A 25,984-nucleotide genomic window follows, 5' to 3' on the forward strand; every position below is an offset into this window, starting at 1 on the left:
CTAGAAGTAGATCTCCAAGTGCTTTTCTGGGGATATTCTCTATAACAGCAAATTGTGTAGGAACCCTGGGCTGAGTTCCTGGCTTCTGAGTGCCCAGAGCTTAGAGCCTTGAAGGACACCAATACCAGAGTTGGGTCAGAGCTGGAGGGAGGCAACTGTGGTGGGGGACGCAGGGAGAGAGGAAGAGAGAATGAAGCAAGGTAGCCCAGGCCCTCGGAGCGTCTGATTACCCTGGGCAGCTCACAGTGGGCGAGTGGTTGGGTGTGCTCAACTCAGTCCAAGGTGGGTGGCAGCTAAGGGGCAAGTGTTTCCAGGCCCAGAGGCTCAGTGACTGGAGCCCAGCTCAGCTGCTGTGAGGTTGCCCTTCTCTGCGGCCTGCCTCCTGCACCCCCAGACACACACACTCCCATGCTTACTCCTCTTTTGTTCCTACTAGTGCCCCATCCTGGGCTCCTTTCTGCTTCTTGCTAATTAAGTGCCCTCTGGGCAGCTCAGTCCTCAGGCTGTGTCAGGAACATGGGCCAAGGGCAAGGAGGTCAAAGGGCATCTGCTAATCCTGCTGGGCAGGATGGGGTGGGGTGGTTGGGAGTCTTGGAGTTCTAAGAACAGGGTGCCCCACAGCTAAGCTGGCAGGAGAGCACTGGCAACGTTCCAGGCAGGGACCCCCGGCCTCTGCCTCCAGCAGCCCGGCACAGAGCACTGAGCCCCTCTCTTCTCCTCGCCACCTCACAGGATGGTCGTGATGCCCATCGCCCGAGAGTTCTCTCCAGACCTGGTCCTGGTGTCGGCCGGATTTGATGCTGCCGAGGGTCACCTGCCCCCACTGGGTGGCTACCACGTTTCTGCCAAGTGTAAGGAGGGCAGAGACCAGGGGAGGCCAGACTGGGATGGGAGGCACTGCTCAGGTCTAACTGGGGAAGGTGGCAGTGGCCGGCTATGGCAGCCGCTCCTGGAATTCCCTGGGTTCGCTTAGGCTAGCATGGCCCAGGGCCCTGTCCTGTGACCAGGTCAGTTTTGCCATCGAGGGCTTGAACTGGCCAGACCCCTTGGGACTTGAGTCATCAGATGGGAAACTCAGCCACAGACCCCCTCACCTCCCCATTGCTGTTCCCAGGCTGGGGCGGCAGCCTCTCCAGGGGGAGGGTGGGGAGAAGCAGCGTTCGGGACCCCTGGGCCCCGGGGTCTGGAGAACAGACAGAGGCTTAGTAAAAAAGATGCGAGCTGCGGTCAGTGCCCCAGTTCACAGCCCAGCCCTGTCCCTTCCCAGCTGTGGTCAGGGACTCACGCAAGTCCTTTAACTCTCTGAGCCTTAAGTGAGGTGTACTGATAGGTTTCTTATAGGATTTGATGAGAAAGTTCATTGGAAACTGGTGACTTAGGCATTTGCATCATTACATACAAGGGAGGGAGCAAACAGGGAAATGAGAGGTAGAGACGGAGCCCACCTCCCCTCCACCCCCACCCCCTCCTGTTTCTCCCCACCCAACCACCTAGGTTTTGGGTACCTGACGCAGCAGCTGATGAGCTTGGCGGAAGGCGCGCTGGTGCTGGCCTTGGAGGGTGGCCATGACCTCACAGCCATCTGTGATGCCTCCGAGGCCTGTGTGGCTGCTCTCCTGGGCAACAAGGTGACTGCCACCCCTTCCTCCCAAACGTGCATCCATGGGGCGGGTGAGCGGACTCTCCCCGCCACCGCCCCCAGGCAGTGTGACGCCTCCTGGAGGGCTCAGATGGCGCTGGGGTGGCTAGACCTGGGACGCCTCTTCCCCAGGCCAGGCCTACGGCATCTGCTGACTGAAGGAGCCTGGTGGCTGATGTGCTGTTCTCCGTAGGTGGATCCCCTCTCAGAAGAAGGCTGGAAACAGAAACCCAACCTCAACGCCATCCGCTCCCTGGAAGCTGTGATCCGAGTGCACAGTGAGTGTGGTGGGAGGATACCCGCCGAGCCCAGAGTGGGGGCAGCCCCCTCCCCGACCCAGGAGACCCTCAGGGGCCCACTGCCCCCAGTGACCAGGTCCCAGGGCTTCCAGTGCCAGCCAGGCCAGGAGCTCTGTTACTGGTCTAGATGGAGTCCTGTGAGCTGCTCCAGGAGGAAGGCAGCCCTGTGTGAGCGGACGCCCCCCGAGCCCTCCAGCAGGGACCTCTCCAGACGAGGCCTCCCTGACGAGGGTCTCGGGCTGATAATAACTCAAGCTTTGTTGGTCAGAGTGCCTGGTTCCCACCCCGGCCCCAGAGCTCTTGGGAGCTCCACCTGTTTGGGGACTGTGTCTTAGAATAACCCCATTTGGAAAGCACTTCAAATTTTCAACTCCATCTCAACATCCATGGAGCAGTTTATGTGAAGTCCCAGGCTCTAGGATTAAAATAGAGTCCTCACATCAAGGGCTCGGTAGGGGACCCATATGTAACAATGAAGATCCTGCTGATACTTTTTACGGAGCCCCGACCCTCTGCCTGGTGCTGGGCTGGATGTGCCCCGCTACGTTATTTCTCGCGGTGGAGGCGGGGTGACCACTTCCACGGCATAGGTGGGGCAGCCCCGGGAGGCGAGTGGCCGACTGCAGGCCACGGAGAACCGCTGGAATGACGGTCAGCTCTCCCAGGGCTGTGTCCTCTCCACTCCCCACTCTCCCTTCCTAAGTGCTGGGGCTGTATGTGAGTGGGGTCCCGGGACCCCATGGTCAAGGATTTGTCGGGAACCTCATGCCTACAGGGACTAGGTCTGCGGTGGGGGCTTGGGCACCCCTCACGGCCATGGTGGACCCCCCCTGCTCACCCTGACAGGCTGCGCGGCGCCGAGTCGGGGAAGGTGTGTGTGGAGGGTGGGAGCACGTGGGGGAGCTGACCCCAGGCTGAGTACCAGGACTGGCATGCAGGTGCGACAGGAGCTAGGGGCTTGCTCTCCCCGGCCCTTCCTGACTTGGTTTCTCGTTGCAGGTAAATACTGGGGCTGCATGCAGCGCCTGTCCTCCTGTCCCGACTCCTGGGTGCCCAGGGTGCCAGGGGCCGACCCCGAAGAAGTGGAGGCAGTGACCGCGCTGGCATCGCTCTCCGTGGGCATCCTGACTGAAGAGAGGTCACTCCCCCCAGGCCCCACCCTGGTGCCTCCCCCCAGGCCCTCAGAGCAGCTGGTGGAGGAGGAAGAACCTATGACTCTCTGAGGCCCCGGAACGGATCTGCCCACCCACTCCTGCCCCTCACACCTGGTTCTCTTCTAATCTCTGGCTGTGATACCCATTCCTGGGGTCTTCGGAGATCCCGTGGGCAGGGAGTCAGGGCCGGAGAGCAGCCTGCCTTGGCAGTCACCCCAGGGAGCCCGCGAAGGGCCCTGGGTCTCGGGTGGGGACCAGAGAGGACCTGAGAGGAGGCAAGCTGGACAGACGGCTGGGCCCCAGCAGGGCTCTCCAACAACAGCTCTGCCCCTCTGGGGTCTGGACGCCTGGCTGTGGCCCCCACTCCTCAGGACTTAGGCCCACCCTTAACCAAACCCTGGACTTGGCACACAGCCCCAGGTCCCACACAGAAATGTGAACTTGGCCTCAGCCAGGGCAGCCCTTCCTGGGCTGTGAGGGCTAGAGGGGGTGAGGGACAGCAGCCAAGGGGTCCCCATCCCTGCGTGCAGGGTGAGTCCCTCCTCTCAGCTGCTTCCTCAGATGACTCTGGAAGCTTCCACCCTCCACCTCTGGGCACTGAGGCGAAACCCTCTGGGAGCAATCCCTGCTGGCAGCCCGCCCAGACCATCTCGGTGCCCGGTGGAGTGGACGGGCGCTCCTGGAGTTCTGTGCTTCTGAATCCAATGGTGCGAAGCCCTTCATCTCCCCTCAGAAGTACAGCAAACCCCCAGGGGTCCCTCGGTCACTGCCCAACCCACCACAAGTCTTCTCTGTTTCCGGGGTCTCCCCCACCCCTACTTAGGACTAGCTTGGCTGAGGGGGAAGAGGGTGGGAGAATGGACACAAGACACGGGGGGAGGGGAGGCAGCCCTGGCAAAGCCTTCCAGGCTTCTGGGGTCCAGGCCTGGGGCCAAGAAGGAAAGTATTTGTGCGTGTGTGTGTGTGTGTGTGCGCGCGCGCGCGTGTGTTCCCCAGAACCCACCATACCCTGTGCATATGTGCTTGTTTTTTTTGTAAAAAAAAAAAAAAGAAAAGGAAAAAAAATCGGAACAATAAATGTTTTATTTGCTTTAAAAGCGTGTGCGCCAAGGGCCTCGGGAGAGGTGCACCACGGGGTGGGTGTGCCCACAGTAGACAGCCGCACGGCAGTGTGAGTGGGATCCCTGCAGAGGGGAGAGGGCCAAGGTGGGGCTGGGGCGGGGAGTAGACCCCTCCTTGCCCTTCCTTGGCAGCTGCCCTGGAGGAAGAATCCAATCTAAACCCACCTGAGCTGCCCCCACCTGCCTCCTCACCTCAGGGTAATAAAGAGGAGGCAGCTCTGGGCTGAGTCCACAGACAGGGCCAGCTCAGAGGGCTCAGCCCAGGTTGGGGGCACCAGATACAGTTGCTCGGACCCGGCTCCCTAAGGCATCCCCAAGAGTCAGGAAGCAGACAGACCTGGGTTTAAGTCCCGACTGGGAGCTCAGGTAAGTCGCACTGCCTCCTGGGGCCTCTGTTTATCAGTGAAAGCCTCCAGAAATAGACACTTTGTGGTTCCTTCCTGCTCTAATGCACCATGACTTTTTAAGCATATACTGAGCCTGGAAGAGAGAAAGGGGGAGGCAGCAGGCCTGCACAAGCTCATCCAGTATGAGCGAAGAGGAGGGGCTGCCAGCACCTGCCTTGTCAGTTCTGAGTCTGCCAGACTTTCCTGCCAGGAAGAGGAGTGGCCTCATTGCCTCACCCTGGTCCGGTGCTTGTCCCTTTCTCGTCTGCCCCAGACACTAAACCCCTCAGGGGTGGCTGAGGCTGTGGCCATGGCCACTCTTGCCCTGGCTGGCGGTGGGCTGAGAGCTGGATAAGGAAACTGAGTTGGTGGGCTCTGCCAAGCCAAGGGAAGGGGAAGAGGGCCTCCAGCCCCCAAGACATGGGCTCCCTCCCCTGCCCTCTGGAAGTCTGGGCTAAGGAAACAGTTTAATCACACAGTTAGAGAACCCACCACCAGCACCCCTGGCTTCCACAGGCCCCCTGTTCTGAGATTCCCACCGCACAAGAAAAACAAAAAACAAAAAAAAAAAAACAGAGGCTGTGTGGTACAAATGGCCGCTGTATTTCTGCTAAAGTGACAGTGACATAGGTAAGGCAAAGAGCTGAGGGACAGGACACATCAGATGGGAAAGGGGGAGCCCGTGCAAAATGGTAACATAACCTAAAAAGTTATATTTAACAGCAGCCCCTTCCCTCCCCGAGAGAGGTGAGCCCTTGGGCAAGAAAGCAGATCTTGTCCTTCATAAGGGAGATAAAAAAGATAAAAGCTCTAGGTGAAGGGCAGCGAGCAGGGGCTGGAGAAGGGGAGACAGTGTCTTATGGCCGGAGAGGGGGTCTGGGCACAACGGGGGGCAGGTGTGAGAAGGCAGGGTGGAAACATAAGGCTGTAGGTGCAAGGGTACAGACTGCAGGGTCCTTCCAGCCTACGCCATGCTGCCCCCTTCCCCACAGCCGTTCTGGGGGCAGAAGCACATTCCCCGTGACTTTTAGCCGGGCCTCATTTGGGGAGTCCTGTTCTGGGGTGCATGGTGTGAGAAATGGAGGGAGGAAGGAGTGGCCTGTCTGGCTCTCGCACACACACGGGAGACCAGCTCTGGGTGGAACAGGGTGGGAGGAGGGACACTGAGCTCTCCCCTCACCTTCCCCCAGCCTTGGGGAAAGAGTCATAGTTTGTCATCCCTGGGACTGACAAGCTGCCTGACCCTGGGGGATAACAGGTTGGAGGTGCTGGGGGGAGGTGCTGAGAGGTCTCTACTAGAGATATCTTACTTGACCAGACCTGGTTCCCGCCCTGGCCTCAGGGAGAGTGTCTGGGGCAGCAGGGACCAAACCCCCTGTCCCCTGTGCTCTGCGACCAAGCACAGGTCAAGGCCTCGTAGCCGTACCCTGTGGCATTACCCTGACCCTGCCTGCAAAGAAAGATTCCTTACCGAGAGCTAAGAAAATAGATCCGTTCTAAAGGTCTAAGGCTGCTCTCCAGTCGGGCGGACAAGGAGCAACATGTCAGGACACCCCCTTTCCATTGCACCCAGGTTTTTCCCCAAAGTGGGAGAGGACAGCTTCTTGGGAGACCACGCTCCCCTTGCTGTGTGCTCTCTGCCACGGTTCTGGGGTTCCCAGGGGGTGGGGGCAGCCCCACCCAATGTCTCAGAGGCAGAGTCCAGGTCCTGAGGAACCCCAGGGTGCAGAGACCTCACCCCTGAGTCAGAAATCGCTGAGGATGCTGATGTCGGCAAAGTCAGCCCGGTAGCGGTGGGCATAGAGGCTGAGCAGGAAGGCCCACTTGAAGGAGATGAAGCTCCAGACGCAGGAGAGGTAGTAGCTGCTGGGGTCCTTCAGACCTGCAGGGGAGAGGAGCCTGGAGCGTGACTCGAGAGGGCCTTGCCCTCAACCCCAGCCACCTGGCCGCAAGCCCAGGGCCACCCCTCCCTCTGCAACCTCCCTGTCCCTCCTGTCTGCTCAACCAATCCTACAGAAAGATTTGAGGGCAATAGAGGTTTGCTAGCATCCCAGGAAGATGGAAGGCAGTTACGGGAAGGAGGCACCAGAGACAGTGAGGATGGGGGAAGGTCAGGGCCGGCCAATCGCGGGTCTGTATCACATGCTGTGCTTGTGCCACATTCCCCCTAATGGTTTCCAACCTGTTTGATCCTCAGACTTCCTAGGGGCAGGTGGAGCACCTTTGTCTAGTTCCTGGTGACAGCCACCAGAGGGCGCCCCTGCGCCGCAGCTGGGCAGAGACTAACTGGTGACGCCAACTAACACTCCTCCCGCCAGCATCCCGCGCCCTCCCCAGGGCGGCCCTCACTCTGGTGCCGGGTGATGGCCAGTGCTAGGAAGGTGCAGAAGGCGGCGATGGAGATGGCTGAGAAGAGGACGCCCACGAGGAAGAAGCCACGCAGCCCCTTGAGCCAGGTCCTCCAGTAATCCTGCATGTACATCACGTGCGTCACCAGGACCCAGAGTGCCAGCACACCTGTGGGGGCAGACTGGGTCAGTGGGGACCAACCTCCACCACCCCCCCCCCGCCACCCCCGGGCCGCAGTTCCCCTCTCCTCCACAGGAGGCAGCCACTCTCACCCCTGCCTCCAGCCCAGCGACCCAGGACCCCAGGATACTTTGGGGGTCCACGAGGTCAGACCTACAAAGATGATATTGGCCATTTCCACGCTCATTCTCTCATGACCACACGGTGGTTTTCCAGAGGCCATATGGTGTGAGATATCACAAAGACTTGAATTCAGAAGCTGATAAGAGAATCTAGCTACTTTCTATCAAGCCAGACTTAAAAGAGATTTGCAAAACAAAATGTAAAACCATGCCATTCTATTTTTTTTTGTTCTGGGATTTCTTTGGGATTTCACTACTTTTTCAAGAGCTCAAAGGGGTCCTGAAACCAAAAAGCCTGAAAACTGCTGTAATCAGCCTACTTTTTGGGACTTTCTACTGCCTACCCTGAGGGCCACCGAGGTGGGGCAGCAGTCCTCCCTCTAAGGACGCCCTCCTCCACCAGTCAGCCTTGAACTGACTCTCTCCAGGCCTGCAGCTGAGCCCTCTGGCTGCGCAGCTCTTCCCAAACTCCTGCATTGGTTTTGCAGGATGAGGAGGCCCAACCATGACCCATGATCAGACCAAGGCCCCCCAGGGCCACTGGGACCCAAGTGGCCCTCCCCTCGCTCTTAGCCACACCCCACGCAGCTCCCTCCTGTTTGCTGCACGGGATAGGCCAGCCATCCCCCAGCCCTCCCTGGGTCCGCCCCCAGGCCTGGGTGGGCACCTCCCCTAGGATGCCAGCTGCCACTCAGTCAATACAATGAGTGTCCTCTGTGCCAGGCAGTGCCTACTTGCACGGCCCAAAGGGTAGAATGAATATCAATTCCATAGGCAAGGATCTGGAGTGGGGCTGCAGGGACCTGTCCCAGCAAGGGAGGAATGAGGAAAGGGGCAGAGCAAGCTGCAAGCTCGCGGAACGCACCCAGGCTGCAGAAGCTTAGGAGTCAGGAGACCTTTCAAAAAGGAGCTGCACACGCTGCATTTCCTACATGCGTCGGAACGTTACCAAATGTGCACAGGAAGGATAAGCATCTGGTTGGGGAAAGTGGTTATCTCTGGTGAGGGAGAGAAAGAAGGGAAGTTGATAGGGAGGTGGGGGTGGGGAGAGTCCTTGGACTGAATCTATGATATTTTATTTCTTAGGCTGGATGGTGAGTGTAAGGGTGTCCATTAAACTGCTATCCTTTTTTACATGCCTGAAATATTTCAATTTTTTTAAAAGTTTATAAAAAATAAAAGGGGTGAGGGGAGGAAGCATCATCATGGAGCTCCGCTCTGGTTACCAGCTCACAAGCTGTCACAATTCAGGGGGGCTGGTGAGGGAGGAAAAAAACCCACAAGACTGCCAGCCAGGAACCCTGGGGCTGGGGGCTGCTGCACCCATCACCACCTCTCAGTCTTGGTGTCCCACTTCTGGGTGAGCCCCAAAGTCCCTCCAGCCTGGATATCTGGCCCAGGGTTCCATCCCAGTATGGGCAGAGGTCCCCCGAACCCCACAGCTTCCCCTCCTCACCCTGTCTGACCCCCACTCTCCCACCCTACCCTTCCTCAGGGGTTGGGGGCCTGGAACCTGGGTCCCTCTGCTGAGACCAGGGTAAGCCAGGATGGCCATCTCGCTCTCCCTACCAGGGTGGGCAACTGGACAGACCAGAGGTGGCACAACAGAAATCTCACAGCTTCAGCTTAAATCTTTTGTGATCAGGTTTTAGGTCAGCCACCTTTCCCAGAAGTCTTCCCCACTCCTCTCATGCACATCCTAGGTTTTTATTCAGGGAGCTGTTTGAATTCTTAAACAGCCCTGGGGAAGAGGCTTACTGTCACTAAGTGCATTCAAGGAAAAGTCAGACGAGCACCTGTCCAGGACAGGTCCAACCGCCCTCTGTCTCCTCAATTTATCACAGACGGGTTGGATTCGATGAGCTCTAACGTCCTTTCCCACTTGTGGATTCTGAAAGCCAGCTTAGGAGGAAAATAAGGAGGTCAGTGCAATCCCTATGTGACTCAGCATTTCCTGGTTTAGGAACTGCTGAAATAGGGACCCATGAAGATGCCATCTCTTAGTCTCCTGGCCATGCTCCAGCGGTGCTCCCCCTCCCAACAACCACCCCCATGTTCCCCACGTGCAGACCTACAAAAAGAGCTGAGGAAGAGGAAGATGGCCATTTGGGGAGCTCCGGGTCCCTGTTCCTTGTTAAATAAGCAGGCACAACTTTACCCACCTCTCACCTCCCCCCAGTCCTGCTCCAGTCCCTGCACACAGCCTGAGTTTGGAACTAGGCTCGTTCCCACCCCGGCTCCCATCACTTTCCTTGGAAGAGAGACTTCTCCCATCAACTCCACCCAAGGGTCACTGAAGCAGGCAGGAGCCCCTCCCACACCTCAGGCAGGAGGCGACTGTCCCTTAGCCCTGCACCCTTGACAAGGACAATCTGGGACTCCAGGAAGCCCTGGTCTTACCAGGTCCCTAATGCCCCACCTCCATCCCCACCCCAGCTGCATGCCGCCAGCAGACCACACTTGCCACTCTACCCCACCTGCTTCAAGGAGCAGGATCCCTGCTCTGCCCCTGGGTTCACAGCTGACAAGATAAGGGCAAGGAAGGTGCCGGGTTGGTCAGCAAAAGTGTCCCCAGCTGATGGGCTGGAGGTGAGGAGACAGGAGAAGCCCAGGCAGCCCACAGGCTGAGCACAGACGAGCAGGCCAGTGGGCCAGTGCCAGGGCCCAGACATATCCTTGTACCCCAGCACCCACCCACCCCTCCCCTGGGAAAACATAGTTTCAGAGCCCCTGCGTGGTTCTTGTTCACAGTTCAGGTGGGAAGAAAGCAGAGACATTTGGACCCCTGGGGCAACTTTTCTTTTCTTCTTTTCTTTCTTAGAACAAGAATCTGTATTCCCCTCCATGGTTCCTATGGCAAAGCTAGAGCAGGTAGGATCACTCCATACCTCTCCAGGAAAACCAGTTTTTTCCCTGCAAAGCCCTAAGTCCCAGATGCCTCCTAGGACAGGAATGTCCCAGAAACAAGCACCCCCATCCAGCCCCTGCCTGGTCCTACACAGAGTAGAAGGTGACTCGGCAGTTTTGGGGCTAGAAAATGCCGAGTCAGAAGTGGGGTGCTTACCAGTCAACAAAATCGCTGACACTTCACCCCCAAAAGGGGAAGACTGACTGACTGCAGATCCTCTCAGCACCCACTCCGGGTGGGGTGGGCACATGGCCCTGGCCTGGCATTAGCCCTCACACCCACCCCCGCCAACGAGCAACTTCAGCTCCTCCATGGCCACCTCTCAGTTGTCAAAGATCAGAAGGTTCAGAGAGGAGCCAGGCGCCTCTCCCTGTAGGAGACTCCACAGCTGGCCTGCCTCAGAGGCCGAGGGAAGCCCGCAGGGAGGAAGAGAGGACAGAATTTGGGTCGGAGGAAAACCCCAGGGACTCCTTGGACTACAAGCCAGACGGCTTTTCCACTGCCCTCTGTCAGGCAGCCGGGGGTGAAAGATGCAAGGAGTGGACAGTGGAACTGCAGTATTGTAGATCTGGAGACGGTATCAGAGATCATCTCTTTCAGTGACACCTCGTCCCATTCCTTAGAGATGAGGAACCTGAGGCCTAGAGAGATATTGATGTGCCTATGGGCACACAGCCAGGTAGGGCTCACCTTCACCTCCACCAGGCCCTGATCCCAAGGAAGATCCTTCCCCTCACCCCCAGCAATCCCCCTATCTCAGTGCAACCACAGGGGCCTCAGGGCCCACAGACACCACCTTCCAAAGGGGACAGTGGCAGGGCTAATAGGAAACAGAGAAAAGGGCTGTAAAAGTAGTGAACCTTGAAAACCATGGTTGGGGGTGTGTGTAGGGGTGGCGGTGGGGAGTGGTGGTACAGAGTAGAAATGAGCCAGGGTTCTGCAGATAACTGAGCACAGACGGGCTGGCTGCCCCCAGGAAGACAGCTGGTAGGGCATCTAGGTAGACATGGGAACATCCCCACCAGGGCACTACCTGCCCTTCCTTGGTGACCCCAGAGCGTTGCTTAGCATTGCTTAGGTTGTGGCCCCTGCCCCTCTTTTAAGGCAGAAACCCACCTCTCTTTCCTGCTCCACCCAGGGATGGTGTTCAGTAGGCTTAGTAGCAGTGAATAAATCCAGTTATTTTTAGTTAGTCCATTTAGAGCCTTCTGGCAGAGAATTTCAGTAATGGCATAAGATCATCAGATGTAAAAGTCTTATCCTTACATGTATTTTTTTTTCCCCAAATGCTTTTCCCATTCATATTCTGTCACGTCGTTGAGTAACCCTGGGCAAGTTATTTCCTGTAAGCCTCAGTCTCCTCATCTGCAAAACTGAAACAATAATAATGCCTACTTCATAGGACTAATGTAAGGATTAAAAGAGATGGGAACAAATTGTTCAACCAGGTGATAGCAAGAAAAAATAATATTTTTTGCCTTCACGCCAATTCTACCACACAGAGAGGTTAAATCGCTTGCCAAAGGTGCAATGTGCATACAGAACAGTGGCCAGGACGGGTACCTCCATCACACACCGATGTTCTCACCCTAGCATACGCCTCCCCTTTCCTCCTTAAGGCACAGAAAAGGCAGTCACAAGGTTTAGCAGACCCCGGCGGAACCAACAGCAGAGGGATGGCAAAAAGTCACCATCGTGGGGCATGAGAAAATGTCCACAGTTTCCAACAGCTCCCTAGCGCGGTCCTCCTCGTCTCCGCCGCGGGCTCTGCTGGGGTAAGAGGTCCACACGTGAAGGAAGTAGACGGGCTTCCACGGGACTCCCCAGCCCTCCCTCTCCGAGCTGCTCCCTTTCCCATTTATTCCCTTTCCCCGCCCTCACCCAGACTCCAGGGAAGGGGCGCTTGAGGGGTGGGGATTCCCCATAACAAGCGTCGGTGGGTGGATGGGTTGTCTTCACACCTAGCGGTGCGAAGGGGGTCGCGAGAGAAGCGGGCGCGCAGAGACGACGCCGGTAATGGGGGATCAGGCGGAGAGGGCCGGCGGGAAAAGGGTCGGAACCCAGCGGCGGCGTGCAGAGGTGGGGTCCCAGGCGGTGGTGGGCGGCGCTACAGGCTTGTGCAAATGGCAGGGGCGAGACATCGGAGGCACCGGGAGAATGCCCAGGGCCCGCGCTGCCAACCGACGGGTTGGGGTAAACACCCCACCCGCTCCCCGGGGGAAGCTACTCCCGGGAGGAGCCTCCTGGAGCAGCTGACAGCGCCCTTCTAGCGGTCGAGCGCACGGCTCCGGCCCGGAGCCCGGCCCGAGCGCCCCCTCACCGCCCCCACGCGTCCCCGGAGGATACCTGCAAGTCCCCCCATAGCCGCGGTCCCTGGCTGTCTGTACACGACCGTCCAGACGAGGAAGATGGAGAAGCCGGCCACGGAACTGATGCCGGAATAGGCGGCGCGGAGGCCCAGCTGCAGCCGGGACGGGGCCATGGAGCTGCGGGAGCCGGTCGGGCCGAGGGCGAGCCGGGCCGGGGTGCAACCGAGAGTCACAGGTGCACGGCTGGGAGCCCGAACCCCCGGCCGCCGGCAGTGCCGCGCTCCGCCCCCGGCCCGCCCCGGGCACAGCGCCCTCCCTGGCCGGAGGCCGCCCACGCCCGGGACTGACGGACAGACGCACCACATCCGGTGTTCTTCAAAGTGAGGTCCTTCGGTCTCCATCTTTTGGGGGCATGCTTGTTAAGGCAGATTCCTGGGCTCAACCCCGTATGTCTCGTATCAGGGTATTTTGGCCTTGGCGGGCCGGAAATATGCATTTATAAAAGCAGCTCGGTGATACTTTTTTTTTTTCAATTAGAGCATTTGTATGTTTACAGCAAAAATCATGCAGAAAGTACAAGAGTTGCCATAACCGCCTTCCTCACACACACGCTTTTCCCTATTATTAACATTTTGCATTAGTGTGGCATCTTCATTACAATTGATGTTAACTATTGCCCATAGTTTACATTAGGTTCACTCTTGGTGCTTTACAGTTCCATGGTTTTAAAAAAAAATTTGATTTTGGAAACATATACAATCTAAAATTTCCCATTTTAACCATTTCAGTGGTGTTAATTGCATTTACAGCTTTTGCTATGGTCATCACCATCCATTAATGAAACTTGTCCATCACCCCAAGCAGAAACACTGCCAATTAAGCATTAACTCCCCATTCCCCACCTACATACACCCTGGCCCCGGTAACCTGTATTCTAGTTTCTGACTCTATGAATTTGCTTATTCTAATTATTTCATATCAGTGTGAGCATACATTATTTGTCCTTTGGTGTCTGGCTTATTTGACTATGCAAGTCTTCAAGGTTCATCCATGTTGTAGTGGTGATTGCCTTTTTAATTTTATTTCTGAATAGGAGGAGGCACATTCTTGTTTAAAATTTGAGGTTTAAATTTCTCCTTAGAGGGGGAAGGTGCAGAAGTGTTGGACTTCCTCACCTGGACTGGTGTTGATGTTGTCACAAACATTGGTACTGGCGGTTTGATGTGCTGAGCACTCGATCATGGGACTTGCCCTTATGAAGCTCGTTACTGCAAAGGAGAGGCTAAACTTACGTGTAATGGTACCTAAGAGTCTCCTCCTGAGTACCTCTTTGTTGCTCAGATGTGGCCCTCTCTCTCTCAAACTGAGCCACCTCAGCAGTTGAACTCACTGCCCTCCCCACTACGTGGGACCCGACTCCCAGGGGTGTAAATCTCCCTAGTAAAGCAGTATATGACTCCTGGGGATGAATCTGGACCTGGCATTGTGGGATTGAGAATATCTTCTTGACCAAAAGGGGATGCAAAATGAGATGAAATAGTTTCAGTGGCTGAGAGATTTCAAATGGAGTTGAGAGGTCACTCTGGTGGACATCCTTATGCACTATATAGATAACACCTTTTAGGTTTAATGTATTGGAATAGCTAGAAGTAAATACCTGAAACTACCAAACTCCAACCCGCAGTCTGGACTCCTGAAGACAATTATATAATAATGTAGATTACAAAGGGTGACAGTGTGATTGTGAAAACTTTGTGGATCACACTCCCTTTATCTAGTGTATGGATGGATGAGTAGAAAAATGGGGATAAAAACTAAATAAGAAATAGTGTGGGATGGGGGGGATGGTTTGAGTGTTCTTTTTTCACTTTCATTTTTTACTCTTATTCTGATTCTTTCTGATGTAAGGAAAATGTTCAGAGATAGATTGTAGTGATGAATGCATAACTATGTGATCATACGGTGGACAGTTGATTGTATACCATGGATGATTGTATGGTGTGTGAATATATTTCAATAAAACTGAATTTAAAAAAAATTTTTCTCCTTAGAAAATAAGGTATAAAAATTGTAACCTGTAAAAGTCCACAGTAAAAAGGATTCCTTCCACTCATGCCCCCATCAATCAGGTTCCCTCCCAAGGGTTTCTTGATGAATATCTCAGAAGAGTTTCCCACACACTAAAGTTTGAGAACCCTTGTGTCCACGCCTTATAATCCTTATCAGTGAGGGTGTTTACCTTACTGTCACTGACAACCCCACTTTTCTTTCATAGTCATAAGCCTCATCCCCCAGTTCCCTCTGCAAACTTGTCTCCTGCCTTCAGAATCAGAATTGTAGAGACACGAATCTATAGCAGGAGTACAGTGGCTCCCACATGGGCCCAGCTTCTGCAGGGATCTGGGATGGAAAACCAAAGCATAACACAAGGACTCTGTCCTCAAGTGCTTATAATCTAGTCCGGGAGGCCCATCACATATATGCACATTCATGCACAAAATATACCGATACCCCTTGTGTTCATTTCCTATTGCTGCTGTAAGAAATGACCACAAACTTGGTGGCCTAAAACCACAGATTTATCATGTTACAGTTTTGTAGGTCGAAAGTCCAAAAATGTTCTCACTGGGCTGAAATCAAGGTAGTGGCAGGTCCTTCCAGAGGTTTTGGGGGAGAATCCATTTCCTTGCCTTTTCCAGCTTCTAGAGGCCACCTGCCTGCCTTGGCTGCCAGACCTCTTCTTTCACCTCCAGCCTCTGCTTCTGTCATAATCTCCTTTGTCTCTCACTGTTCTGCCTCCCTGTGATTAAAGACCCAGGCAATCCAGGATAATTTCCCATCTCAAGACCCTTCATGTCATCACATCAACAAAACCCCTTTTGCCATGCAAGGAAACATATTCACGGGTTCTGAGTATTGGGCGTGGACATCTTTGCGAGGGGTTGGGGGAGACCTTATTCTGCTACCACACCCCTTCAGAATACCAATTCCCTGAGCAGGGACTGTGCCAGTTTTGTTCACACCAAAACCCGGCAGAGTGCCTGGCACCTAACGGCCCCTTAATGAATATTTGTTGAATAGACGAATGTGAATGAATGAAGGTAAGAATTAAATAACTTAAAAGGGATCAAACATAAGAAATCTAAGCAAAGCATGATTAATTGCCAAATGGGCGATGTAAACCAGTGTAAACATTTGCTTCACTTCAGAACAATCTGGGGAGTTTCTTTTTATAAAAAAAGTAAGACCCCCAAACCCCATTCCCAGTCCATTAAATTTGACTCTTGGGATTATACTTTAATGAGAAGTGATTTTGATGTGGTGAGCTCAGCATCCGGCCCTCCCTAGGGAGCTGCTGGTGGAGAGAGTAAGTGCTGGTTGTTCAGAGGAGGACGTGAGCTCCGTGGACCCGAGCACACTGCCATGGATGGTTTCAGAGGGGCCAGGCCGGGACAGCACTCCAGGGAGCGAACGAGAAGAGTGTATGTGATGGTCCAGAGGAAAGCAAGAACATGGCAGGTTTGGGAAACTCTAAGTCATTTGTGACTCGCTTGAGCATTTGTGGGTGGAGTGCTGGGTTTTGATGTTAGAAATCTTCTGAACTTAAAGGGCCTTGCGTACTCTGCTAAGAAGGCTGTCCCCCTCCTTGTGGGCCCAGGCCAGGGAAGTAACAGTTTTGTGTTTCCAAAATATGGCCAGGGTAATAGTATGAGGAGAACTGCTGGTGAAAAGATTAGAAGAGAGACCAGTCTCCTGCAAATACTTCTCCTCCCTGTGCTTTAGTTCCCTTGTCTGTAAAATGGAGAGCATTGTCATGAGGAGTCAGTGCTTAGAAGAGTGACCAGCACATAGTAGGTGCTCAATAAATGTCAGCAATTATGATTAGTAGCAGCAGAATGGCTGCCAAAGCAGAGAGATGATGAGGCTTGGAGAGAGGGTTCAGGCTGAGGCAATGAGAATGGAAAATGGGGAACTGATTCAAAAAAGAACCTAAAGGTCAGGCGGGAATTAATTAGCTGGAAAGACAGAAAGGAGGAGAGCAAAAATATGAGTGGTTATATTAGGAGTATTGGAGAGTGGTGAGCAAACCAGTGATGCTGGTGGGTAAGATTGTGCAAGGAAATAATGGGAAATAATTATGTAACAGTAGCTGGGGCCCAAGTTGTACAAGGGTTCAAGGTCAGGCTTTAATTATGGAAGCAGTAAGGAGCTTTTGCAAGGCTTCAGACTCAGATGGAGTCAGAGGCACAATTTTACCACTGACTAACACCACGACCCCGGGCAGGTTTCCCTGACTCAGCACTGTCCAATAGAACCCCCTGCCATGAAGGAAATGTCCTACATCTGCCAGTCTCCAAAACGGTAGCCAATAGTCACGTGTGGCTACTGAGAACTGGCATGTGGCTGTGTGAGTGAGGAACTAAATATTTAATTGTATTTCATTTTAATTAATTTTAATTAAATAGCCACGTGTGGCTAGTGGCTACCATATTAGAAAGCACAGCCCTATCCTCTCAAGACGTTTGTTGCTGCTTATAAATGGGGATGATGATGGTACCTCACAGGCTTATTATAAAGATTAATTGAGATATACTGAGGCAAAGCACTTAACACAGGCAGTCATCAAATTATTATTGCTGTCATTGAAATTGTTGTTGTTGTTATTGAATAGGGATAGCATGATGTAAGCTATATCTTAGGAAGATTAGTTAGTTTGCGATATCCAGGTTGGATCTGACGGGAAAAGAAAATTGTAGAGCAGAAAGCATTCAGGCTATTTCAGTGGCCAAATATGAGATAACTAAGATGTGACCTGAAAATTGGACACGAGAATTGGAAAGAATGGAAGGATCTTGGACCTGCAAAGCACACGGCTGTGCACCACACACACACACACACACACACACACACACATCTTCCCACATCAGCTTCCTTTCTAAGGCAGCTGTAATCTCAGAGAGAATGCTCCCACTCCAACCCAGGCCAGATACCTCTGCTCCCACTAAAAGGCAGACAGCCACCCTCCAACCTGTGGCAGAGCCCACCAATGCTCACCAATACCTGTGTTTCTCTGCTTCTAGGCACATGACCTACTAAATTTGAAATAAACTTCTCAGCTCCTTTGCTGCTAAATTGATGCCATGGGTCAAGTTCTGAGCAATGGAATAAGGGCAGAAGCGATATGTGCCATTTCCAGGCTGGACCCATAAAAATCTCCTATGTACCCCCATTCACTGATCCCCTTCTGAGATTTTAGAGGCTACGTGTTGAAGATGGCAGTGATGGCAAGAGCCTGGGATGCCTTGAATACCTGAGTGTGGCAGAATCATCCCCTCTATCCCCAGACCCTCATCAGACTGAAACATGAATGAGAAATACACCTTTGTTGTGTTAAGCTAACCTTATTATCTGGATCCACCATCCCTCATTCCATTTCAGGTCATCTAAACATATCCTGTATGGATAATCTGTCTGAACCATCAATCCCTCTGAAATCACTTTTGAACTGGGCCCCACCAGTCTTAAGGCAAACTTCTAATTCCCACCAGCAGACATCCTGCCTCCTGAGAAATTCTTTCCTCACTCCCCCAAGAAAGGCACATTCCAGACATATATCACTTCCCATGATGCTACGTCAGGGATACACCCACTGAGCGATATTCCAGTTGACTGACTTTATTGGAGTTGTTAGGGCTTCCTCATCTCTGCTCCCTAATCCCATGCAGAGGGCCATCTGATGTGCCTTGGGGCAGGTCCTTGTTGACTATGGCTCCAGTCCCAAACTAGGGGTCATCCTGGATTCTTCCCTTTCCTTCACCTCCTTCAGCCAATTCAGTAGCAAGGACAGTTGGGTCTGCCCCAGCCCTTCCTCTCCATCCCCACTGCCACCACCCAAACCAGCCACCTCATCACCTCCTGCCCACCTGCCTAACTCTTCCTCTCCAATCCATTCTCCACCAGCAGCTGCACTGACCTTTTAAAAATAACAACCAGGCCATGGTACTTCAGAGTAGACTGACCAGAGTTTTGACAATTCGAACTCCAATGAGTCTCAACCCCTGCTCAACTCTTTGCAGGCACACTGGCCTTTCTGTTTCTTGAACATGCTGAATTTGTTCCTGCCTCAGGATCTTTGCACGTTGTGCTTGGAGAGCTCTTCTCTGAGCACTTCTAAGCTTGATCCCTCATGATTCAAGTCTCAGCTCAAATGTTCCCTCCTCAGGGAGACAATCCCTGTCTCCCTACCTAAGGTAGGATCCTTCACTGTATGAAATTGTCTAATGTATTTGTCTACCCCCTCAATCCCCATCAGAATGTAACCTCCTTGAGGGCAGGGGCTTTATCTGTTTGGGTGATTAACTTGCCCTGGTTTGCCTGGGTCCTTCCTAGGTTTACCACTGAAAGTCATATATCCTGGGACATGCCTCAGTCTCAGGCAAACAGTGGTGACTGGTCACCCTATTTTCTGTCTTGATCAATTCTATATTCCCAGTCCCTGGCATAATATCTGGTGCAGAGTTGGAACTTAATAAATAAATTTAAAAATAGGGGGCTGTCCATAAGAGTTCTTTGTTCCTGGCTCTAGGGGGCAGCCTTCCCCAGCCTTGTGCCTGGAGTCCCAACTTGGCAGGTTGGGCTAAAATCTTGTGTGCATGAATTTGAGTGGTGAATTCCGTAAAATTCTCCCCAGACCTTATGTGGTTCCCTTGGTCACCCCCAACCCTTGTGGGGTCCAAGGCTGAAGACCCTGGTTAGGGCAGCTCCAGGCTGTGACTGACACAGAGGTAGCTCCCCCTTATCTCTTCCCCCTCCACCCCATCACCCTCCTGCAGCTTCATTTCCCCCCTGAGGTCAGGCTTATAGACCACAGAGCAGAAACGACTGTCCTAGGGAGGAGGGACAGGTGGCTCACTGCAGGGAGGAACTGGTCCCATCACCAGCATCCCAGCTTCCAAGGCTGCAAGAAGGAATCCTGTGCTGAGGGCTCAGATCCAGGAAGTCACCTTGGCCACCAAATGCTGCTCCCCAGGGCAGCGGTTGCCTTCTGCCCCTAGAATGGGGATCTTTTCAGTTCTAGGGCCTAGAGTGAAACTGCTCAGAGTATGGCTTCTTGCTGAGATCCCACTTCCTCTGTCTGCCCACTGACACCTGGAGGTCCTGCAGAAGGCATGATGCTGTGTGAGAAGGTGTTGAGCAGAAGCAACAGGTCTTTGAGCTCAAGATCTATATGAGTGCAAGAAGCTAGAGAGGTGGGGGCACTCCCAGCTGCACAGGCTGCCAGAGCAGCGAAGAGCCAGGCTTGATCCCTCTCCTGGTTACCCCCATCTCCTGTCCTGAACCCCCCAATCTCAGGTACATACTTCAATTATTTTTTTCCCTTTTTCTTTTCCCTGGGGGGCTGATATTGGATGGGAAAGGAGGGGGTGGAGGGAGAGAAAGTTTGCAGATAACCTCAACTTGGCCTTGAGCCTGGGGGCAAACAGGGTTGATTCGTTTGGGTGGATCCTTGAAAGCTGCTAGGAGGATGGTGGAGTAAGCCTGGTTGTGGTGCTGTGGGGAGGGAGAGAATAATTAGGCTTGAGGACAGAAGGGGAGGGCATCAATGTTTCCTAAAGGACAAAATCAGGCACAGGAATTACTAAATATTTGTCCTTTAGATTTGAATTGGGGGGTTGGATTTATTGAATGAGGCATCTGCTGAGAAAGTCACCACGGGGACTTAATCAATACCTGCAGCTCCCACTTTAGTACAACTGCAAAGGCACTGGGTGTAGTAAAGAGACTAGAAATAAGACTGTCCCCTGGGCTTGGTTCAAAGCGTGGACCCAAGACGGGCACCCTTGAAAGGTTTGAGTGGCCACATCTGATGGTACTTCCTGCAGGAGAAAGGAGATGGACTAGTGATGGGCCAAGGCAGTGCTAGGAGTGAAGACCTGGAAGAAAGATGGATCTGGGGGAGCTGCGAGGGAGGCGAGAAGGACCCATGGTAGGAAAGGGGAACATTTAATTTACCTATTTAATTCAAGAAATCTCTCAGCAGTACCTTCTATGTGCAAGGCACTGGCTATGCAAGGCATGTAGCCCTGGAGATGCAGAGCTGGTTCCTGCCCTTGGCGAGCTGACATTCTCTGGGGCAGGAATCACTAAATAGTGATGCCATTACTTAATTTCAGTTGTGGTGAGTGCCAGGCATGTGGCAGGGAAATAGAGTCCTTGGGAGGGAACCCTGACAAAGCCTGGGGCTGTGTGCAAGGAGAAGGGCCAGCCTGGGGGATAGCACCAGGTGAGAAGCCGCTGGTTTGCCTGGTTCGCGTCCCACTCCCAAGGCCCCAGCAGGTGCCCTCAGCCAAGGGGACGGGGGAGAACTGAAGCCATCAGGGAAGATTAAATCAGGATTCAGGCCACCTCAAGTCCTTTGTGGCTCTAGAAGGAAAATGCCCGGATGGCTCTCTTTGCCGGCCCATGCAGCGTGTTTAAATGGAGAACACCCACCCGTGCGTGGGTCTCCATTTCTACTGGAAGTAAAGGTCTTGGGCAGGAAGGACCAAGGCTGAAGGGCAGGAAGTTCTTCCCGTAGGCCCCTGGGGTGGGGAAGTCTGAGTGAACAGTGGCTGCCTCTCTTTCCTGGAGGCAGGGTGATGCACGGATGGGAGGGGCAGCCTCTTGCCTGTCTCTGTTTGAATTTCAGACATCTCCTCTCTTTTTTCTGTTTCCCTCTCTGGATCCTCATCTTGGCAGCCCAGAAGTCTTTGGACAGTTCAGCTTCCTCCCTGGGCCAGCACTTCCCTGTGAGACTGGGGGTGGGGGTCTGGGGTATGCTCTGAGCCTGGGAAGGGGGCCCCTCCCAGGCCTGCTTGTCTGACCACCCATGTCCCCACCCCTCCTCAGCCAGGGCTCTGGATCCAGCCCAAGTGACCAGGCCTGCAAGACAGAACTGGGCATCTCACTGAGCAGGTGCCAGGCCCCTGCCAGGACCCCGGGCTGCTGCAGCTGCCCCCACCAAGTCTCTAAGACCAGAGGACAGGGTGGGGATGACTTTGAGTCCTGAGCCTTGGGCCCAGGGTGGGTGGGAAGATGGGAGGGCTTGAGACATGGGCTTTGGGAAGACTGGGAATGTCGGGAGGAGGGAAGCTGGGAGGAGGTATCGTGGGTGGGTGGTCAGCCCCAGGGAGAGGCTGAGGAGTGGTGTAGGTCAGGGTGAAGGCAAGCGCAGACTGGAAACCTAGTGGGGTGTGGAAAGAGATGAGACACTCAAGCCTAGGAAAAACAGCCACATCTTGAATGGAGTAGCCACTTTGGGACACTGCACACTCAAGGTGAGATACAATGTCTCCTGGGTATTTGAAACATGCACACATGTGCACTCTCTCTCTCTCTCTCTCTCTCTCTCTCTCTCTCTCTGTCATACACACACACACACACACACACACACAGTTTGAGAAGCAGAAGCTGGGGGGAGAAAGCAGCTACTAATATACTCATGCTCACAGAATACCAACTTTGCTGGTAGGCAGGCCTGTTCCCCTCCGGTTAGTACAGCTCCAGACCTGTCCTGTCTTCTCTCCTGCTCTCCTGGCCTCTCCTGCCTGCTCCCCACCCTCTGGCCATCACCACAGGCTGTTCAGCGATTATTTCCTTGCCCCTGTCACACGTGGGCAGCTTGGGCACCAGCCAGAAGAATAAGCAAGTTCCCCGTTGGTTCCCCCACCCTGGCCACCTCCTGGTTTTGAGCCCCAGCCACCTTCTCCAGCCCTCAAGAACCTCCCCCCAGCTCACCCAACTCCTCCATCTCTCCTCTGCTTTCCTACTCCACCACTGTCGTAAGTGGCTCACGGATGACTGGCTATGGCCCGCTAGTCTTAAGCGGGTTTGGCTCAGTGCCCATCCATGTTCCAGCTCCCTGCCTCTGTCCCCCACCCCAGAGTGGGCAGGGGAGGAGATGAAGGAACTGAACTGGAACCACCCTTGGAGAAATGAGCCTGGGCAGCAGTCAGAGGGCCTTAAGTCCTTGAAAGAGGGTAAGACAAGGAGGCAGCAAGGAGGGAGGGAGAAGGAAGGAAACACCCTGAAAAGGAACTGGAAAACCAGCCCCCTCCCTTCCACCCCACCCTGGGCCCACAACAGTCACCAGCTGACTCCTCACTGTTCCCATTCATTTCATTTCCACTTGTGATCATTCAGCACTTACTTCATGTCAGAATCTGTGCTGGGTAGGGAGACTGGATCAGATAAGCATGTTAGGGAGATAAAAAGATAATCATGAGGCTCTATGGTCCTTAAGCTTTGGTTCAGCATCTGTTCAGTTTTAGATCTCCAGTTTATAGCAGAGTTCCTTGCACCCACAATAAACATTGTTGAGTGAATAAAAGGTTCTTATGACATTGACTAGGAAGGACTGAGGGAGGCAGGGTTGCGAGTCATCATTAGGGAGGCAGTACACAACAGTGGTTACGAGTGTGGGTTCTGGAGTCAGACTGCCTGAGTCTGGATCTACTATTTTCTAGCTGTGTGACCCTGGGCAAGGTACTTCACCTCTCTGTGGCTCAGTTTCCTCACTTGCAAATAGGAACTGTTGTGAGGATTAAAAGACAATGTATATAAAGCTCCTAAGAGTACCCTGCACATGTTAAGTGCTGGAAGAGATCAATGGGCTAAAGCAGTTTACAGTGAGGATGGGGCCTATGATGGCCACACTTGTGCCTGATTGGGCATGGGAGAAGAAGAGAGTGAGGGTATCTGTTTCCTTGGGGAGCAGGGAGCTGAGAGAGGCAAGGCAGGAGGTGTAGGCTGGGATAGGAAGGGAGTTTTGAACACAGAGTGTGAGGCAGCTGTGGTGATCAGGGAGCTGTGGGCAAGAATACAGTTAGAAAATAGGCCAGGGTGGGAGAAATGCAGCCCAGAGTCAAGGGCAGGGGCCCAGAAGCCCTCCTCACTCACTGTGCCCTCTAGGGTTATTCTGTGGGAGCCTCTGCAGTCCCCTGCCTACGGGCCTGAAGGGAATGGAGAGGTTTCAAGGAGGTTCACAGCCCGGTAGAGAGCTCCTTGAATGGGTAGACTGTGTCAGGGGGTCCTACTGTGCAGCTCCCATTATGCCACCCCCGTGCTGCCACCGCCTGCCCCAGGCCTGTACACTCAGGCACAGAGGAAATGACCTGGATATGGGCTTTTCCCCCATGTAGGGGTTTTCAGTATATTTGAGAGGCTAAAACACACAGACTTGGGTAGACTGGCTCCCTGTTCTACCACTTCCTAGCTGTGGGATCTTGAGCAAGTCACTTAACCTCCTGGTGTCTTAGCTTCCTCATCTATCCCGTAGAGCTCAGCTTCCTCATCTATCCCGTAGAGCTCAGCTTCCTCATCTATCCCGTAGAGCTGTTGTGATGTTTAAATCAGCTAATACCTTTAGAGTATAAAGAACAGGGCCTGACCTGCTAACGATTATTACCATTATCTGCCCTAATGTGCCTGCCAGGCATCTAATGACAGTCAGGGCAGGGTGGAGGCTGCACCAGGACACGGAATGATTGTCCCCCAAGATGAATCTGGCTTGGAATGCCTTTCTCATACACACTCCCCCAATCCTCCACCCACCCCAGGCCTCAGTCCCACTCCGACTTCTATTGAGCAGCCCCCACCCAGGGAACAACCTGCCTTTTCATCTACCTTGGTGGGAGACTAGGGGCCTTGTCTGCCAGTAATAGGAACCAGAAAAGTGGAAGGTCCAATCCAGATGGTCTCCGCTGGCTACCAGTGAACATGTACTCATCCCAAGCCCCTAGGAGAGAGGGAACAAGAAAGACACGTGAAAAAAAAAGAAAGGTGAGGAAAGACTGGTGCTGGGTAGGGGGAAGGGGGCATGCATAGATCTGGCAGGAAGCAGGAAGTCCTTTAATTTTCACTGATTTGAATCACTTTCTTTGGATCCCCCAAATCACAGCTCCAACACTTCCTAGCTGTGTGACCTTGGCAAGTTACTTAGTACCTCTGAGCACTGGTTTCCCCATCTGTAAAGTAGGGATAACAATAGTTCCTACTTCATAGGGCTGTGGCAGGGATGAAGGACATGCCACACACCTGGAACAGTGTCAGCCACATGGTTAGCTACTGTGACTCTGCATAGAGGTCTACAGGTCAGCAGATGGCCTGCTTTACTCCCGGCTCCTTTTCCACAGGCCCAAAGTAGGGGCAGTATGGATAGGAAATAGGGGGCCTCTCATTGCCACCAGAAATGGGAAACTCCCCCAGAAGAACTTCCAGCAACCCACCACTTCCACCCCTCCTTCACCCCCATCCCCTACTACCCAACTCTCCTCCCCAGGCAGGCCTGCCATCCCCAGCCTCTGAGCTGTTTTTCCTTCTTCCAAATTCCCCTAACTTGGGTGGGTGGGTTTGGGCCTGGGGCCAGACATTCTCAGTCCCCACAGCCCCATTCCACTTCCCTGGAGGGGCCATTTAAAAATCCACCAGTGTTTCTCACCACTGTTGGTTTAAAATACAGATTGCCCATTTCATGTCAATCAGACAGCAACTGAATTTGGGGGCTGGGAGGGAACCTGCATTTTGATAAGCTCCTGGGAAGATTTTTATGCACAGTAAAACTGAGGTTTTAGTCACAATTAAACTCTTCTCTACTCCAAGAAAATAATCATCTGTGGAGGATGGAGGCTTGCATCCCAAGGCAGGGGGGATGGGTTTGTTACAGATGTGTGTCTTCCCAGTCAGGCCGTCTCAAGGGCGGAGAAGGAAAGGGAAACGGTAAAGAGAAGAGGCAAAAAGGGAGCGTCTTAGAAAGCTGGGGGAGGGGCGTGCGCCTCCTTCCATACCCTCCTCATCTTCCTGTGCGATTAGCGGGCGCCCCGGGAATCGCTGACCCTGGGCCACTGTCTCCCCGTCCTTACGGGAGCAGGAGTGGGACGACGAGGGCAGCGCTGGGCCCCCTGTGCGGTGGTGGAAACTGAGGCCCAGGGAGGTGAAGGGTCTGGTACAGAGCCTGCATAGGAAGCTGGAATCTATAGGGGCTCTGCCTGGACGCGCCCGGCCGCCTGGGAGCGCGCGGTGGGGGGCGTGGTTCTCTTCTCCGAGCTCTGCCACAATTCCAACCTCTTCCCAGGGCCCCAGCCCGGGGCCCCACCTTCTCGGGAGCTCACTCCATCCTCTCCAGCCTCAATTTCCCCACCCGGGGGAGCCAGGGGCGCGCTTCTGGGAGCGCTCGGCAGCGGGATTCCCCACGGGAGAGCCGCCCAGTCCCTCCCCCGGGCTGCTCGAGACCCTGAACCGAAACAGGAGGCAGGTCGCCCCCGGCCGGGAAGCGGCCCCAGCCCGGATTTCCCTCCCGGGTGGGGCCACAATGACTCACCCCCCACCCCCCTTTTCCCGGTTTCCTTGTTTGCAATTCTCCTCCCAGCCACGTGGCGGCCACTCACCGCCCCTACCCGGAGTCCCGGCTGCTGCGGCCCCAGCACATACCCTAGGGCCGCTCCTGCCCCCTGGGCTTTCTCGCAGCTGGGACTCGTGCC

The 25,984-nt window shown here is 54.0% G+C and overlaps 2 protein-coding genes across 15 annotated transcripts in view; one reads left to right on the forward strand and one right to left on the reverse strand.

Annotated features, from left to right (window-relative positions):
- Nucleotides 1-4,165, forward strand: part of HDAC7 (histone deacetylase 7) — a 34,359-nt gene extending 30,194 nt beyond the window's left edge. For all 6 annotated transcript variants that reach the window (XM_037846525.1, XM_037846527.1, XM_037846522.1 and 3 more), the window contains 4 exons: nucleotides 733-851; nucleotides 1,495-1,628; nucleotides 1,833-1,917; nucleotides 2,938-4,165. In XM_037846525.1, the coding sequence (XP_037702453.1) occupies nucleotides 733-851; nucleotides 1,495-1,628; nucleotides 1,833-1,917; nucleotides 2,938-3,161 (562 nt within the window). In that variant the 3' untranslated portion in view covers nucleotides 3,162-4,165. The remainder of the gene's footprint in view (nucleotides 1-732; nucleotides 852-1,494; nucleotides 1,629-1,832; nucleotides 1,918-2,937) is intronic.
- Nucleotides 4,158-25,947, reverse strand: SLC48A1 (solute carrier family 48 member 1). 9 transcript variants are annotated; one of them, XM_037846533.1, is made up of 5 exons: nucleotides 12,505-12,775; nucleotides 9,009-9,152; nucleotides 6,949-7,116; nucleotides 6,338-6,481; nucleotides 4,158-4,276 (listed from the first exon to the last, which is right to left on the reverse strand). In XM_037846533.1, exons 1-4 carry the CDS (start codon nucleotides 12,638-12,640, stop codon nucleotides 6,345-6,347), a joined length of 585 nt encoding a protein of 194 aa, XP_037702461.1. In that variant the 5' UTR covers nucleotides 12,641-12,775; the 3' UTR covers nucleotides 4,158-4,276; nucleotides 6,338-6,344. The 9 variants fall into 9 exon arrangements, with proteins under 9 accessions (XP_037702461.1, XP_037702463.1, XP_037702465.1 ...); XM_037846535.1 differs by adding an exon at nucleotides 11,850-11,928 and having other exon boundaries at nucleotides 4,158-6,481; nucleotides 12,505-12,643; XM_037846537.1 differs by adding an exon at nucleotides 11,850-11,925 and having other exon boundaries at nucleotides 4,158-6,481; nucleotides 12,505-12,629.
- Between the last annotated feature and the right edge of the window lie 37 nt (nucleotides 25,948-25,984).

This window comes from Choloepus didactylus, chromosome 8 (assembly GCF_015220235.1).
Source record: "Choloepus didactylus isolate mChoDid1 chromosome 8, mChoDid1.pri, whole genome shotgun sequence".
In the NCBI taxonomy this organism is placed as follows: domain Eukaryota; kingdom Metazoa; phylum Chordata; class Mammalia; order Pilosa; family Megalonychidae; genus Choloepus; species Choloepus didactylus.

What these genes read in the sequence shown, in the direction of transcription:
- SLC48A1 (XM_037846533.1), bottom strand. Translation starts at nt 12,640, where the DNA reads ATGGCCCCGTCCCGGCTGCAGCTGGGCCTCCGCGCCGCCTATTCCGGC. An exon ending in CTTGAATGCACTTAGTGACA is followed by an intron (nt 7,117 to 9,008) that starts GTAAGCCTCTTC and finishes CTGCCCCCACAG; the next exon opens with GTGTGCTGGCACTCTGGGTC. An exon ending in GGCCATCACCCGGCACCAGA is followed by an intron (nt 6,482 to 6,948) that starts GTGAGGGCCGCC and finishes TCTCCCCTGCAG; the next exon opens with GTCTGAAGGACCCCAGCAGC.